General features: G+C 41.5%; 1 protein-coding gene across 1 annotated transcript in view; it reads left to right on the forward strand.

The window, feature by feature from the left end:
* LOC133521764 (nuclear pore complex protein Nup214-like) overlaps positions 1-14,626 on the forward strand; it is a 52,210-nt gene that overhangs the window by 15,395 nt on the left and 22,189 nt on the right. The window contains exons 11-18 of the mRNA XM_061856832.1: positions 2,364-2,427; positions 3,583-3,677; positions 5,166-5,360; positions 6,324-6,493; positions 7,520-7,684; positions 9,334-9,510; positions 9,684-9,686; positions 12,631-12,878. Of these exons, the coding sequence (XP_061712816.1) occupies positions 2,364-2,427; positions 3,583-3,677; positions 5,166-5,360; positions 6,324-6,493; positions 7,520-7,684; positions 9,334-9,510; positions 9,684-9,686; positions 12,631-12,878 (1,117 nt within the window). The remainder of the gene's footprint in view (positions 1-2,363; positions 2,428-3,582; positions 3,678-5,165; positions 5,361-6,323; positions 6,494-7,519; positions 7,685-9,333; positions 9,511-9,683; positions 9,687-12,630; positions 12,879-14,626) is intronic.

Consider the following 14,626-nt stretch of genomic DNA (forward strand, 5'->3'; position numbering starts at 1 on the left):
CTCCACCTTACAGAAAACAGCAGCCAAATAACACTAGACCCTACTCATAGTGTTGTGTTCCTGCCGGTGAGTAAGGTTGCCAGAGCTCAATGAGGGGGGGCGGGTTTAGGGTCGGCAACGCGCATGTAACTCCTCTGGAGTTGCAGGCGTACATAGGCTACGGATACTGCTTACCATCAGGCGGGCCGTATGCTTGTTTGCCACCGACGTAGTATAAAAAAAAAAAAAACAGTCCTCTCGTCGTAGCTTTTGTCGACTTAAACAAGGCTTTTGACACTGTGAGCAGAGCGGGGCTATCCTCTGTTCTTGTCAGTATTGGTTGTCCTCCTAAGCTCCTGAAGATAGTACGATCATTCCACGAGGGTATGGAAGCCACAATCCTCCACAACGGAGAAACATCTGCCCCCTTTGACGTACGCCGAGGCGTTCGACAAGGTTGTGTATTGGCACCTACTCTCTTTGGTACTCTTGAAGGTTGCTTTTGGAGACGATCTACAGGGCGTTCACCTCTACACAAGATCCGATGGTCAGATGTATAATCTTACGAGACTCAAGTCCAAACGTCATAGGGAGGACTTATTTGTAGACAGCCTTATCTTTGCTGACGACGCTGCTCTCGTCGCTCACAGTCAGACTCAGCTGCAGACCATCTTGGTCAAATTTGCAAGAGCATGTGACCTCTTTTCTATGTCCATTAACGCCAGAAAAACCGTCATACTAGCGCAAGGATGTTCAGAACAGCCAACGATTATACTTAACGGCGCACCTCTCGAGGTGGTCAGCAAGTTTTGTTACCTTGGTTCGCTTGTGTCGAGCAATCTCTCGCTCGACGTGGAGATCGAGATCCCGCATCGGCAAAGCGGCCACTACGTTCGGAAGACTCCGTGCAAGGGCTTGGGACAACAAACATCTTACGGTAAAAACGAAAATGCTTATTTACCAAGCGTGTGTCCTAACCACTCTTCTGTACGGAGCGGAATCCTGGACAACTTACGCAAAACAAGAACGCCGGCTGAACTCCTTTCATATGCGCTGTCTGTGGAGCATACTTGGCATCACATGGAAGGATCGCGTGACAAATGAGTCTGTTCTAAGCGAGGCACAGCTCCATAGTATCACAGCCATACTAAAGAAGAGACGACTGAGGTGGCTTGGGCATGTGTATCGAATGGAACGGACTCGTTTGCCACGTCAAATCCTGCTAGGGGAGGTTGCAGACGCAAAAAGGCTGGTCGTTCGGCCAATGCTGCGCTTCAAAGATTACGTCAAGCGTGATATGGTTGCTTTTAATATCACATGTAACCAATGGCAAAAACTGGCCGAAGACCGACCCGTATGGCGTCGTGCTGTTCACGATGGTCAAGCCAAACACGACGATGCCTGGTTTACCTCTTTAAGAGAGAAACGCATGGGGCGCCACGAGCAGGCCTCCAACCCTCGCCCACCTGGGCAAGCATACACCTGCCGCGTGTGTGGACGTGGGATCCTCTCTCGCATAGGGCTATACAGCCACGAACGCAAGTGTCGTTACCAGGATGCTGCTTAAAACATCTCACACAGATAAAAAGGCCTATTATTATTATTATTATACGGGCTAGACATACCAGTCTTTTTTTTATTGAGAAAAGCCTTTTTAATTTCTACTTTGGGTAAATGAAAGAGTCAAGTTTTCTGCTTTATTTATATTTAATTTACATTAAAAATTTATCACTTCAGAACGATTACAATTATTTAACAACAACATAATACATATAAAACTTAAAATCTAAATCTAAAAATAAATAAAACTAATCTTAAAATAAATAATTAAAAACTATCCCCCTGCGGCATGGTGCCGTAGATGCTGGCAGCATTTCCTCGTTGTATCGCAATACTTATTCTCTGTGCAAGGAAGCTGCCAGCTCTACGATCACCTACCGGTGATCTGTCCGTCTGTAAATGAAATAAAAAAAAAATATTTTTTATTAATTCAAACGAATTAACTATGTATAAATGAGTTTTACTTTTAAAATATTAACATTTTTAATTTAGTATTTTTATTCCTGTTTAAAAATATTTGACTACTTTAATAGCTGTTTGAAATAATTTTACACAATTTTCAATAGTGGCTGAACGTCGGATAGGTCTGTGCCTTCGATGCCTAACCTGTCAAAGAATGACAACATGGCGGACGAATGTTTGAAATGTCACCGTATTTAAGAATTAATTCACTTAAAGTTTAGTTTTTTCTTCGCAAGTGTGATGAAAAACATTGCGCGTCCGGGGGTAAGAATATTGTTACTCGAGTCTTTAATTCAATATAGACTCTCGTACAATATTTCACTTACCGTTGCACAATGTAATATATTATTGTTATATTCCAGCCCGCAGTGCCGCAGCCGGCGCCCGCTACGTCCGGCGTGTCGGCCGCCCCGTCGTTTGGAATCGGTTTGTATCAATAATTCGCACTGGGCTGTCTATATTGCCTTTTTTTAATAACACGTCGGCGGCAAACTAGCATACGGCCCGCTTGACGGTAAGCAGTCACCGTAGCCTATGGACGCCTGTAACACAAGAGATATTACATGCGCGTTGCCGACCTTTTCGTTTCTTTTCACATTATATCACCTACAAGTTACTTTTATCACCAAGAAATCAAGTAATTAACTATGCTACTTAAATTAAAGTTTTATAAAAATTTGTTGTTCGATGGGGACAAATCGGGTCCTAAAATAATTTGATACCATTATAATTTAAGATATTTGAGACGATCGTGCTGATTGGCCAGAAGGCCAGAACGATAGGTAAAAGAAGATGAGTTATATCATATACGTCTCAGTTACATTCTTCTTAAACAATTAATAATTTTTTCACTTCTAAATAAGCGGCATAACATTTTATTTATGCTCTAGAGCATAAAGTGAAATCATCTATTACGACCCTTATTAACTTAGCTATAAAGTCCTGCATCGGCCATACAAACTGCCTCCGCTCGCACGCCCCGTACCGGCCTGAATACGATTTTCTTTAGTCTTGAAAGAATACGCCAAAATAACCTAAAATATTGGATATTTTCTATAATTTCCTCGCAATCGAAGTGAAAAGCAGAATGTATAGCTCAGACATATAAATTTTTATCCTCGACTATATTGGTCCCCGTTGCGCTCGGACCAATAAATTGCCTCGGATAAAAAGGGATCGCTTTATGCCCTTGTTGTATAATCTACTATTACAGTACATATGGTGCTACTTTACCGCACTAGTGCGAAAATTAGCATATTAGGTAACTATGTCGAACATTTAAGGGGCCATATGTACTGTAAAACGTACGATACATGTGCGAATAGGTAATTCGCAACTCGTGTCGATTTAAAACACTCCCTTCGGTCGTGTTTTAATTTATCGCCACTCGTTTCAAATTTCCAATTTTTCGCACTTGTATCGTAATGTACTATTACAGTACATATGGTGCTACTTTACCACACTAGTGCGAAAATTAGCATATTACGTTACTGTGTCGAACATTTAAAGGGCCATATGTACTGTAAAACGTTGTACGATACATGTGCGAATAGGTATCGTAATGTACTAATTTTGTTATAGTGCCAAGTCAGCAACCACAACCATTGCCGCAACAAACGCCCGCAGTGCAGCCGCCGAAACCAGTGGAAGTCCAAGCGCCGCCAGCCCCGGTTCAGGTTTGTTATATTTCTGTATTTTACAATCACAATATTATAATTTTGACGAACGGTTTGGCCTGGTGGGTAGTGACCCTGCCTACGAGGCTGATGGTCCCGGGTTCAAATCCTGGTAAGGGCATGTAATGCAAATTTATCACGCAAAATAGGCGCAAGTCGTCGAGTTGCGGAAAATCGCCCGTATACAATACAATACAAAGGGCATGTATTCGTGTGATGAGCATGGATATTTGTTCCTGAGTCATGGTTTGTTTTGTTTGTTTGTTTTCTATGTATGTAAGTATTTATAAATATTTATATATTATATATATCGTTGTCTAAGTACCCTCAGCACAAGCCTTATTTTATTGAGCTTAATGTGGGACTTAGTCAATTTGTGTAATAATGTCCTATAATATTTATTTATTTATAAGCCCAAGCCCTTTCGCGCATGAGAGGAGGCCTGTGCCCAGCAGCGGGTCGTATATAGGCTGATTTATTTTTGTTATTATTGATCCATATGGTGTCCATACATTTGTTTTAGCAAAAAAATTGTGCTCCAACGAACTATATTATTTATTGGCATTTTTATGGTTCCGTACCCAAAGGGTCATACGGGACCCTATTACTCTTTAGTCTTGGGTGTTTTCTATGTATTTAAGTATTTATATATTATATATATCGTTGTCTGAGTACCCACAACACAAGCCTTCTTGGCTTACCGTGGGACTTAATCAATTTGTGTAAAAATGTCCTATAATATTTTTTATTACTGAGTCTCCGCTGTTTGCCTGTCTGTCACCAGGATGTATCTCATGCACTGTGATAGTTAGCCAGTTGAAATTTCTACAGATTATGTATTTCTGTTGCCGCTATACAAACAAATACTAAAAACAGAATAAAATAAATATTTAAGGAACCCTTCGTGCGCGAGTCCGACTCGCACTTGGCCGGTTTTTTATTAAAATGTTGGTTTGAATGACAAATTTGAATGATTTATCCTCCGAAGGTTCAAGGTCCTACCTGTAGTACTTCGATGAAATTTAAATCATATTCAATTGGAACAGAGTCGTTTTTGCATTCTATCGATCAATTTTCAAACAACGCAAAATCAACACTATTTCCTCTAGGTTCAAATTTCAGTGGATTTTTCATTAATATGGCTGGGCCTTAGGAAAGTATATGCATCGTCTATTCCCATCTGTGCCCGGCGGGGACTAATGGGAAACACAATTAAAACGTATGTCGATACAAAAACTACAATTTTGCGATAGGGACCGTGCGCGTTGGAGGGTCTGCCATCTTGTGGCCTGAATCGGAACAATAAACATGTACATTTACACGTCACGTGTTTTCTTGTGCATTGTAGGTTCTGCCATCTTGTGGACTACATCGGAACAATAAACATCAAATTTACGCCTCGGGCCAAAAATCTGACGGCTCCTGTGCTGCCTCCTACAGTTCATGCACGCTCCCTATAGTCCCTTAATATTAACTTAAAAATTTCAGGTCCAACCAAAACCAGCATCCATCCCCCAAAAAGATCCCACTCCAGAAATAAACGCAGCACTAAAAGCCGAGCAGGAGCTGGCTAATCAACAGAAAGCAGACCAGGAATTCAAAAACATGTTGATCAGAGAGGTTAATGAGTTCCAGACCGAGCTGTACGAGTTCGTTACGAAGACGAGGAAGGCACAAATACAGGTCAGTTTTTACAACCTTTCTCAATTTTTTGCAAGGAAAGTATGGGTTTCTAAGAGCCAGCAACTCATATGTGACACCCCTGGATTAGCGAACAAGCAGAAAGCAGACTAAGAATTCAAAAACATGTTGGCCAGGGAGTCTAATGTGTTCCGAGTTGTTCACACGAGAAATTCAGGTAAATCTTATATTATATTTGGGTCGGCAAGTCGCATGTAACATCTTTGGAGTTGCAGGCGTCCATAGGCTACCACCACTGGTGAATGGTGGATGGTGGTGGATGGTGACTGCTTACCATCAGGCGAGCCGTATGCTTGTTTGCCACCGACGTGGTATTTAACCTTTTGAATGCCACGCCTATCGCACGCGGCGCGTAATCGTGAACCTTGTCGGTACGCATGAAGGTTGATATTGGGCTTTACCCGCGCGCGTCATATGACGTCTTTGGCGATCAAAAGGTAAAAAAAAAAGTATTTCTTCAGCTGCTGTCGCTATTGCAGCATAAAAATAGATCAAGTGAGTTAAGATCTCGAAGCTCGGGGCAATAAAAATCCCTCTAAATCTGTTTCGTTATCCTTCTTTGCGAATTTATCTTAGAAGATCTTTATGAAAACAATTCTTTGACGACCTGTTTGGCCTAGTGGGTCCACTTTACAGTGGCCCTGCCTATGAATCCGATGGTGCTTGGGTTCAAAACCCGCTGTTGGCATTTATTTGTGCGATGAGCATGAATATTTGTTCCTGTGTCTTGGGTGTTTGTCTGTGGGACTCAGTCAATTTGTGTAATTTTATTATGTCCTATAATATTGTCCGATTCGTCCGATTTATTTATAACAATCGAGCGGAAGATAGATTACAGACTTTTTTTTCTATACTACTCGGTGGCAAACAAGCATACGACCCGCCTGATGATATTGGGCCGGACTTAAAATCCCATTAAAATAACTACAAACATTATTTTTACAGTTTTACCGCGACCTCCACGCGATAGACACGAACGCAGACCTCCAAAACCTAGACGCCGTAACGCTGAAGAAAGAGTGCTCAGTTGAGGACCTGCGCAGCGCTATTATCGCACTGAAGCTAGATCTAGTGCGCACATGCGCGGTAGTCGCTGAGGCTAGGACACAATCTGAGTAAGTTCATTTTAGTACTACAAGTCGTTGAAAATGTTCACTCCTTTTTCACATTTCTAAGTGTTAAGGCCACCCCGCGGCTTATTGTTTCCCATAAAGGTTTGTCATAATGTATTGTTTGTCCGCATTTTCGTTAGTCATAATTTGGTTTTCTCAGAAACGCGTAAGTTTTCAGGGTTGGCATGAAACAAACTTAACCTAACCTATCTATAAGATAACATTACGAAAATCCTGAAAAGTTAACGGTTTCAGAATTATGTGTAATGATAATCTGACAATCATTACATTATGACTTTCAAGAATTCTTCTTCTTCCTCGCGTTGTCCCGGCATTTTGCCACGGCTCAGGAGCCTGGGGTCCGCTTGACAACTAATCCCAAGATTTGGCGTAGGCACTAATTTTTACGAAAGCGACTGCCATCTGCCCTTCCAACCCAGAGGGTAAACTAGGCCTTGTTGGGATTAGTCCGGTTTCCTCACGATGTTTTCCTTCACCGAAAAGCGACTGGTAAATATCAAATGATATTTCGTACATAAGTTACGAAAAACTCATTAATTAAAGAATTATGACTTTCAAGAATTATATCAAACAAAGGGATCCGCCACCCCACACTAGCGTCTCCCGAGCGTCGGCGTTTAGTCAACTCTATGGCTGCTGCTCGACGCTACGTTGTCCCAACTGCGAAGCGATACCACTTTCCATAGCGCTGACTAGACGCCGCCGCTCAAAAGACGCTAGTGTGGGGCCAAATTCTCCCCCCCCCTCCTCTTGCCAGGAGTGGGGTAAGAAGCCGCGAGTCCCTCACGCCGTGCGTAAATACATTCACACTCCGTCAAAAAAAAAGGTAGGGCGCTTACCATAAGGTTTCAGTCAATGTTATTATAGCTAGCCTCCGTTCGGTGGCGTAACTATATCGACTCGATCGAGGTCCATATCGGAAATTTAACTTTTGCGCCTTCATTTTGGCCGCTTTTTACTGAAACAATTAGTTTACCAGACTTATTTACCTAATATACTCTTTTGCAGCGCTAAAGACCTGGACCAATGGACCCAAGCGGACCCTCTAACCACGAAGCGAGTGGCGTCTGTCAAAAAACTCGCCTACTACATACAAACCCAGCTCGAACAAGCGCACAGCTCGCTCAACTACAAGTGGAACCAGCTCGCTGAGCAAGAATCCAAGTCTAACAAGTAAGTATACTGTACAAGCGAGAAGGTTCCGTAAAGAAGCTGGCCTACTACGTTCAAAGCCAGCTCGAACAAGCGCTCAGCTCGCTCAACTACAAGTGGAACCAGCTCGCTGAGCAAGAATCCAAGTCTAACAAGTAAGTATACTGTACAAGCGAGAAGGTTCCGTAAAGAAGCTGGCCTACTACGTTCAAAGCCAGCTCGAACAAGCGCTCAGCTTGCTCAACTACAAGTGGAACCAGCTCGCTGAGCAAGAATCCAAGTCTAACAAGTAAGTATAGTGTACAAGCGAGAAGGTTCCGTAAAGAAGCTGGCCTACTACGTTCAAAGCCAGCTCGAACAAGTGCTCAGCTCGCTCAACTACAAGTGAAACCAGCTCGCTGAGCAAGAATCCAAGTCTAACAAGTAAGTATACTGTACAAGCGAGAAGGTTCCGTAAAGAAGCTGGCCTACTACGTTCAAAGCCAGCTCGAACAAGCGCTCAGCTTGCTCAACTACAAGTGGAACCAGCTCGCTGAGCAAGAATCCAAGTCTAACAAGTAAGTATAGTGTACAAGCGAGAAGGTTCCGTAAAGAAGCTGGCCTACTACGTTCAAAGCCAGCTCGAACAAGTGCTCAGCTCGCTCAACTACAAGTGAAACCAGCTCGCTGAGCAAGAATCCAAGTCTAACAAGTAAGTATACTGTACAAGCGAGAAGGTTCCGTAAAGAAGCTGGCCTACTACGTTCAAAGCCAGCTCGAACAAGCGCTCAGCTTGCTCAACTACAAGTGGAACCAGCTCGCTGAGCAAGAATCCAAGTCTAACAAGTAAGTATACTGAACAAGCGAGAAGGTTCCGTAAAGAAGCTGGCCTACTACGTTCAAAGCCAGCTCGAACAAGCGCTCAGCTCGCTCAACTACATGTGAAACCAGCTCGCTTAGCAAGAAAAAAAGAATTGAAATCCAATAAGTAAGTACATGTACAGGTTGTCCACTTCCTGGTAAGTCAGGAAATTTCTAGTGAGTTCAGGGTAAAATGAGAGAGTTCAAGGCAAAAAAACTGAAATAACCGTCTATGAAATTATATAAAGGAAAAATGGTATGACGAATATTAGTTTCTCAGGCATATAATCATTAGAAAATTATGTGAAATATGTTATTTTATAGTCTTAAAAGTCAGGGGGTATCTAAGGGGGAAGCCTCCCGAGGACCTACATCTTCAAATTCAATGGAACTCCGACCTCGTCGAATACCTCTTTAATCGCTCAGTTTAGTCGATAGCTCGGTCGATATAAACCGTGCGAAGTCTCCACGTAGGTGGTATAACGACTAGTGAAAGTCATAAATCGATATTTTGATCGATATATAGCATGCGGGTGACTCCCCGCAGGGGGTAAGGTGATATAACGACTAGTAAAACTCAAAATGACATGCGTTTTGGAAATCTCCCGCACCCCGCATACGAGGCCTATCGACCAATGAAAACAGTTCCCCGAATGCGGGCCTTATGGCATGCTTTATGGAAATCTCCCGCACCCCGCACGCGAGATCTATGCACCAATGAAACTGAGCCATTACACATTTGACGATTGGTTCTTGTCTGAACGCTGCATTCTTACAGCTCTGCCTTTGGTGCCGTTTTTTGACAGATACTAACTTTTCAATAATTCCAGACCAGGCCCCCGCATGATCCGACCGATCATGGACGACGTGTACCAACCACTTGTGAAGCAACAGGAAATACTCAGTCGGCAAGAAGCCGTGCTCAAGATACTCAGAAACACGCTCAACGAATGCGACGGCCCGGTGTATAAATCTACACCTATATTGAGGAGCACGCCTTTTAAAAAGTAAGTTTACTTATTTAAATACTAACTACACAGTGTACTAACTACTAGTGAAGCAACAGGGAATACCCAGCCGATAAGAAGCCGTGCTCAAGATGCTCAGGAACACGCTCAACGAATGAGCTGGCCCTGAGTATAAGTCTACGCCTACATTGAGAAGCACGCCTTTTAAAAAGTAAGTTTACTTATTTAAATACTAACTACACAGTGTGCCAACTACTAGTGGAGCAACAGGAAATACCCAGTCGACAAGAAGCCATGCTCAAAATGCTCAGAAACACGCTCAACGAATGAGCTGGCCCTGAGTATAAGTCTACGCCTACATTGAGAAGCACGCCTTTTAAAAAGTAAGTTTACTTATTTAAATACTAACTACACAGTGTGCCAACTACTAGTGGAGCAACAGGAAATACCCAATCGACAAGAAGCCATGCTCAAAATGCTCAGAAACACGCTTAACGAATGAGCTGGCCCTGAGTATAAGTCTACGCCTACATTGAGAAGCACGCCTTTTAAAAAGTAAGTTTACTTATTTAAATACTAACTACAGTGTGCCTACTAGTGGAGCAACAGGAAATACCCAGTCGACAAGAAGCCATGCTCAAAATGCTCAGAAACACGCTCAACGAATGCGACGGTCCAGGGTATAAATTTACGTCTATATTGAGAAGCACGCCTTTTAAAAAGTAAGTTTAAAGTAAGGACAAACCACGAAAAATTCGTCCATTGACCCGCCTGTCTCTATTGCACGCGCTCAATTGTATTGCTGCTCCACTCGCACAGAGACATTGACCACTGCAATAATCCAAATTATTTGTGCTTAGCGTCAATCCTTTCTTTAGTAATTTATTTACTAATTAATAATCTACTAACTAAATATTGACCACAAACGCTATAATGTACGATTTTTACCGCCGGAGCGCATTTTCAATGTGTCTATACATTATGTGTGTGTATGTACATTATGTATGTGTCTCTACATTGTGTATGTGTCTGTACATTATGTATGCCAGAAGCGATGGAATCCGTTCGCGTCCGCGAGCAGCCGACCGGCTTGCAGCCATACAAATGCGAAACGTTGGGACGTATTTTACTTAAATCCGTTATACTCGTACGCGATAATCCGTCTAAATAGGTTTTTTCATGAATAACCGCGGTAAGAAAGACAATATTATAAAAACTTTCATGAAAAAAATCTATGACTGATGCGGTAAAAGCATCTAAGCCGTCAAGTGAACCTTCTAAGTATATGAAAGAAGAGGAACAGCAGCTCGTTGGGGGAAAGAAGCATAGAAATAAGCAAATGAAACAATTTAAATCGAAATAAGAATGTGCGAGTGATTTAGACAACAAGTCCTAAAGCAGCTCACACTAAGGTACCGATGTTTGTAACGAAAGTACATTAGGATACTGTCGAGTCTGACATGCGGATATATTTTTATTTATAAAAAAAACTAAATACGAGGAGAAAAAAATTATCACAGTGCATAGAAATTCTTTGTCAATAAAGAAAAGTTGCCGTTGTTTTAGAATGCAGACATTTTCCCCCTCCCTATGTCAAATATCAAATATCAAACATTTATTCAGCAAATAGGCCACAGGGGCACTTTTACATGTCCATTTTTACAAACAATAAATTAAAAAAAAAAAAACGATTACAAATATCGAATCTATGAAATAATAAATACTTTATTAGAGATGTATACTGTCTCTAAATGTCAAATTACACAAAAAAAACTATGATAAAAAAATAAAACCATAAATGCCTCCATATGGCCAAAGAGAATTTGAAATAGAGGTGTATTGTCAAAGAAAACTTTGTAGCGACGATAATTTACTGCCATCTTTCGAGACATAATTAAAAATTTGAGAACGTCATTTGATTTTGATCCTTATTCATTCATTGATATGTGTTCAATTATTTAAATATCAAAAAGTGCCGCCATCTAATAGATCGAAGGCCAAAGGTATAGCGGCATCGTTTCGAGCGATGGCGCCATAACCTTTAGGTAGTGCTCGGTAAGATGGCGCCACTTTTTGATGATTAACAAATTCAACACGTATCAGTGAAATAATAAGGATCAAAGTCAAATGGCGTTCTAAAAATGTAATTATGTGTCGAAAGGTGGCAGTAAATTTAAATCGCTACAAAGTTTTCTCTGACAATACACCTCTATTTCAAATTCTCTTTGCTATGGCTCATATATCAATCTTTTATTTTATATGGTGGAAATATTCGCTGTATTGGGTACGGTCTTCGTAGCTCAAATGGCAGTACACTGTACTAGTCATCCAGTGGTTGTGGGATCAAGTCCCACCAAAGAAACATCTTATACTAACATTTCTTACTCTTTCCAGAGATCCACTGTCCAAACTGACCAAGAACATTCTAAACATGAGTCTGGAACCCCAGAAATCGGAGAACAAAAATCTACTCACCCCTCAAAAGCTGGACGCGTTGCGCGACATGTTGTCCATACATCTTATACTAACATGTCTTACTCTTTCCAGAGATCCACTGTCCAAACTGACCAAGAATATTCTAAACATGAGTTTGGAACCCCAGAAATCGGAGAACAAAAATCTACTCACCCCTCAAAAGCTGGACGCGTTGCGCGACATGTTGTCCATACATCTTATACTAACATTTCTTACTCTTTCCAGAGATCCACTGTCCAAGCTGACCAAGAACATTCTAAACATGAGTTTGGAACCCCAGAAATCGGAGAACAAAAATCTACTCACCCCTCAAAAGCTGGACGCGTTGCGCGACATGTTGTCCTTACATCTTATACTAACATTTCTTACTCTTTCCAGAGATCCACTGTCCAAACTGACCAAGAACATTCTAAACATGAGTTTGGAACCCCAGAAATCGGAAAACAAAAATCTACTCACCCCTCAAAAGCTGGACGCGTTGCGCGACATGTTGTCCATACATCTTATACTAACATTTCTTACTCTTTCCAGAGATCCACTGTCCAAACTGACCAAGAATATTCTAAACATGAGTTTGGAACCCCAGAAATCGGAGAACAAAAATCTACTCACCCCTCAAAAGCTGGACGCGTTGCGCGACATGTTGTCCATACATCTTATACTAACATTTCTTACTCTTTCCAGAGATCCACTGTCCAAACTGACCAAGAATATTCTAAACATGAGTTTGGAACCCCAGAAATCGGAGAACAAAAATCTACTCACCCCTCAAAAGCTGGACGCGTTGCGCGACATGTTGTCCAATCACAAAACAGTAAAGATCAAGCCAGTGAATGTGGAGATGAGGCATCATTTGACCACGATGAGGATGAGCTATGAGAAGAGTTTGAGGGAAGAAAAGGCCAGAGAACAAGCGATAAAGGCTGAACCAGGTAAGTAGTGATATTAGTTTAGTTTAGTTTATTTATCTCTCAATACAATGTTCAAAGTTAATGTAAAAGGATATATAAGCAATTACTTATCGTATAGTGATCGTCGGATACAATGTGAAATTTAATATTATTACAATACAATGTAATATATGTTAAAGAGGTAGTTATATACAATGGTATATAAATCTATCATATAATATTTGCCATATCAAAATGTCAAAAATAATTAATAGGAATAAAGAAAAAAACTGAAATTGTACCATGATACTACAGAGTACCTATCAATGAATAAGTTAAATATGATATTCAAACAATGTCAAGTAGAAAATTAAGAATTAAAAAGAGTACAATTACTGCAGCTAGAATAAATATTGAGCTAGAGCATATTTATGAGAAGTTTTGGACCCGGGTACGTCCTTAAACTATGTCCAAACGAGAGATATGGGCATTGTGAATGTCATCTCGCGTTGTGTGGTAGGGCACAGCACAGCGTATATCATTCCAGATCTAGAGCAGAGCCCAACTGGAGAAGTACCTCCACCTTACAGAAAACAGCAGCCAAATAACACTAGACCCTACTCATAGTGTTGTGTTCCTGCCGGTGAGTAAGGTTGCCAGAGCTCAACGAGGGGGGGGGGGGGCGGGTTTAGGGTCGGCAACGCGCATGTAACTCCTCTGGAGTTGCAGGCGTACATAGGCTACGGAGACTGCTTACCATCAGGCGGGCCGTATGCTTGTTTGCCACCGACGTAGTATAAAAAAAAGTAGTAGAATCATCAAATTAAAAGTATTTATGAGTTTTTTTAGAAGTTTTTACCATGACATTGATGCACCAAAGCGGTTTGGTTACAGAGGCCTACCGCGAAACGCGAAAATCGAAATTTCGTTATCTACCCTGTTTATCGCTCGAATAGGCGAGTGATAGAGAGGCAGATAACGAAATTTCGATTTTCATGTTTCGTGGTAAGCCCTCAGAATGTGGTAGTGGTACCCTCTACGCAGAGATTTGCGTAATATACCCTATTAATACATTTTGGCAAACGTCTATGTGTTTTTTTGTAATTTCAAAGATGCATTGATTGTAAGATTACGTAAAGTCTAATGGCATTATTCATAAACTCTTGTCAAAGTCTAGCAAGCCCTTGATAACCGTTACACATCTGTCATTTTGACATTTGTATTTGTTAGGAAGGGTCAAAATTTAACATAGGTTTGCTAAGTTTTTTTAATAAAGGGTTAACCTTTTTGACGTCAATGACGGATATATCCGCACCTAAGGTCCAGCACCGAAGACTGATTCATCCGTCACAGACCACAGAGCAACATAGACCTCCGGCATATGCATAAAGTTCAATTTCAGTTTTGACACTTCGGTGACGTGACGTCCGAGGGACAGCTTTTGTGTTTGACACGGCGTCGAAAGATTAATAAAAACCGTGCACCCAATAAGGCATATTACTCAAACTCTGCGTAGGGGGCGCCACTATCACAATCTGAGGGTGCGCGCAACAAGAAATTTCGAAGCTACCGCTAATGTACGACCTTTGACTATTCACCAATTTGCCTTTTACTAAATTAATTTTTAACACGCAGAAACGTCTGCGAACGATCCCATATGGTGGGAAAATTTGCTGCATATGGATGAGGTCTTGGTGGCTCAGATGGCAGAGCGCTGGAGTATCGATCCAGAGGCCGTGAGTTCAAGTCTCACACAAGGCAGTAATTTTTCCACTTTTGACTGTTCACAT

Source organism: Cydia pomonella, chromosome 10 (genome assembly GCF_033807575.1).
Source record: "Cydia pomonella isolate Wapato2018A chromosome 10, ilCydPomo1, whole genome shotgun sequence".
NCBI classification, from domain to species: Eukaryota; Metazoa; Arthropoda; class Insecta; order Lepidoptera; family Tortricidae; genus Cydia; species Cydia pomonella.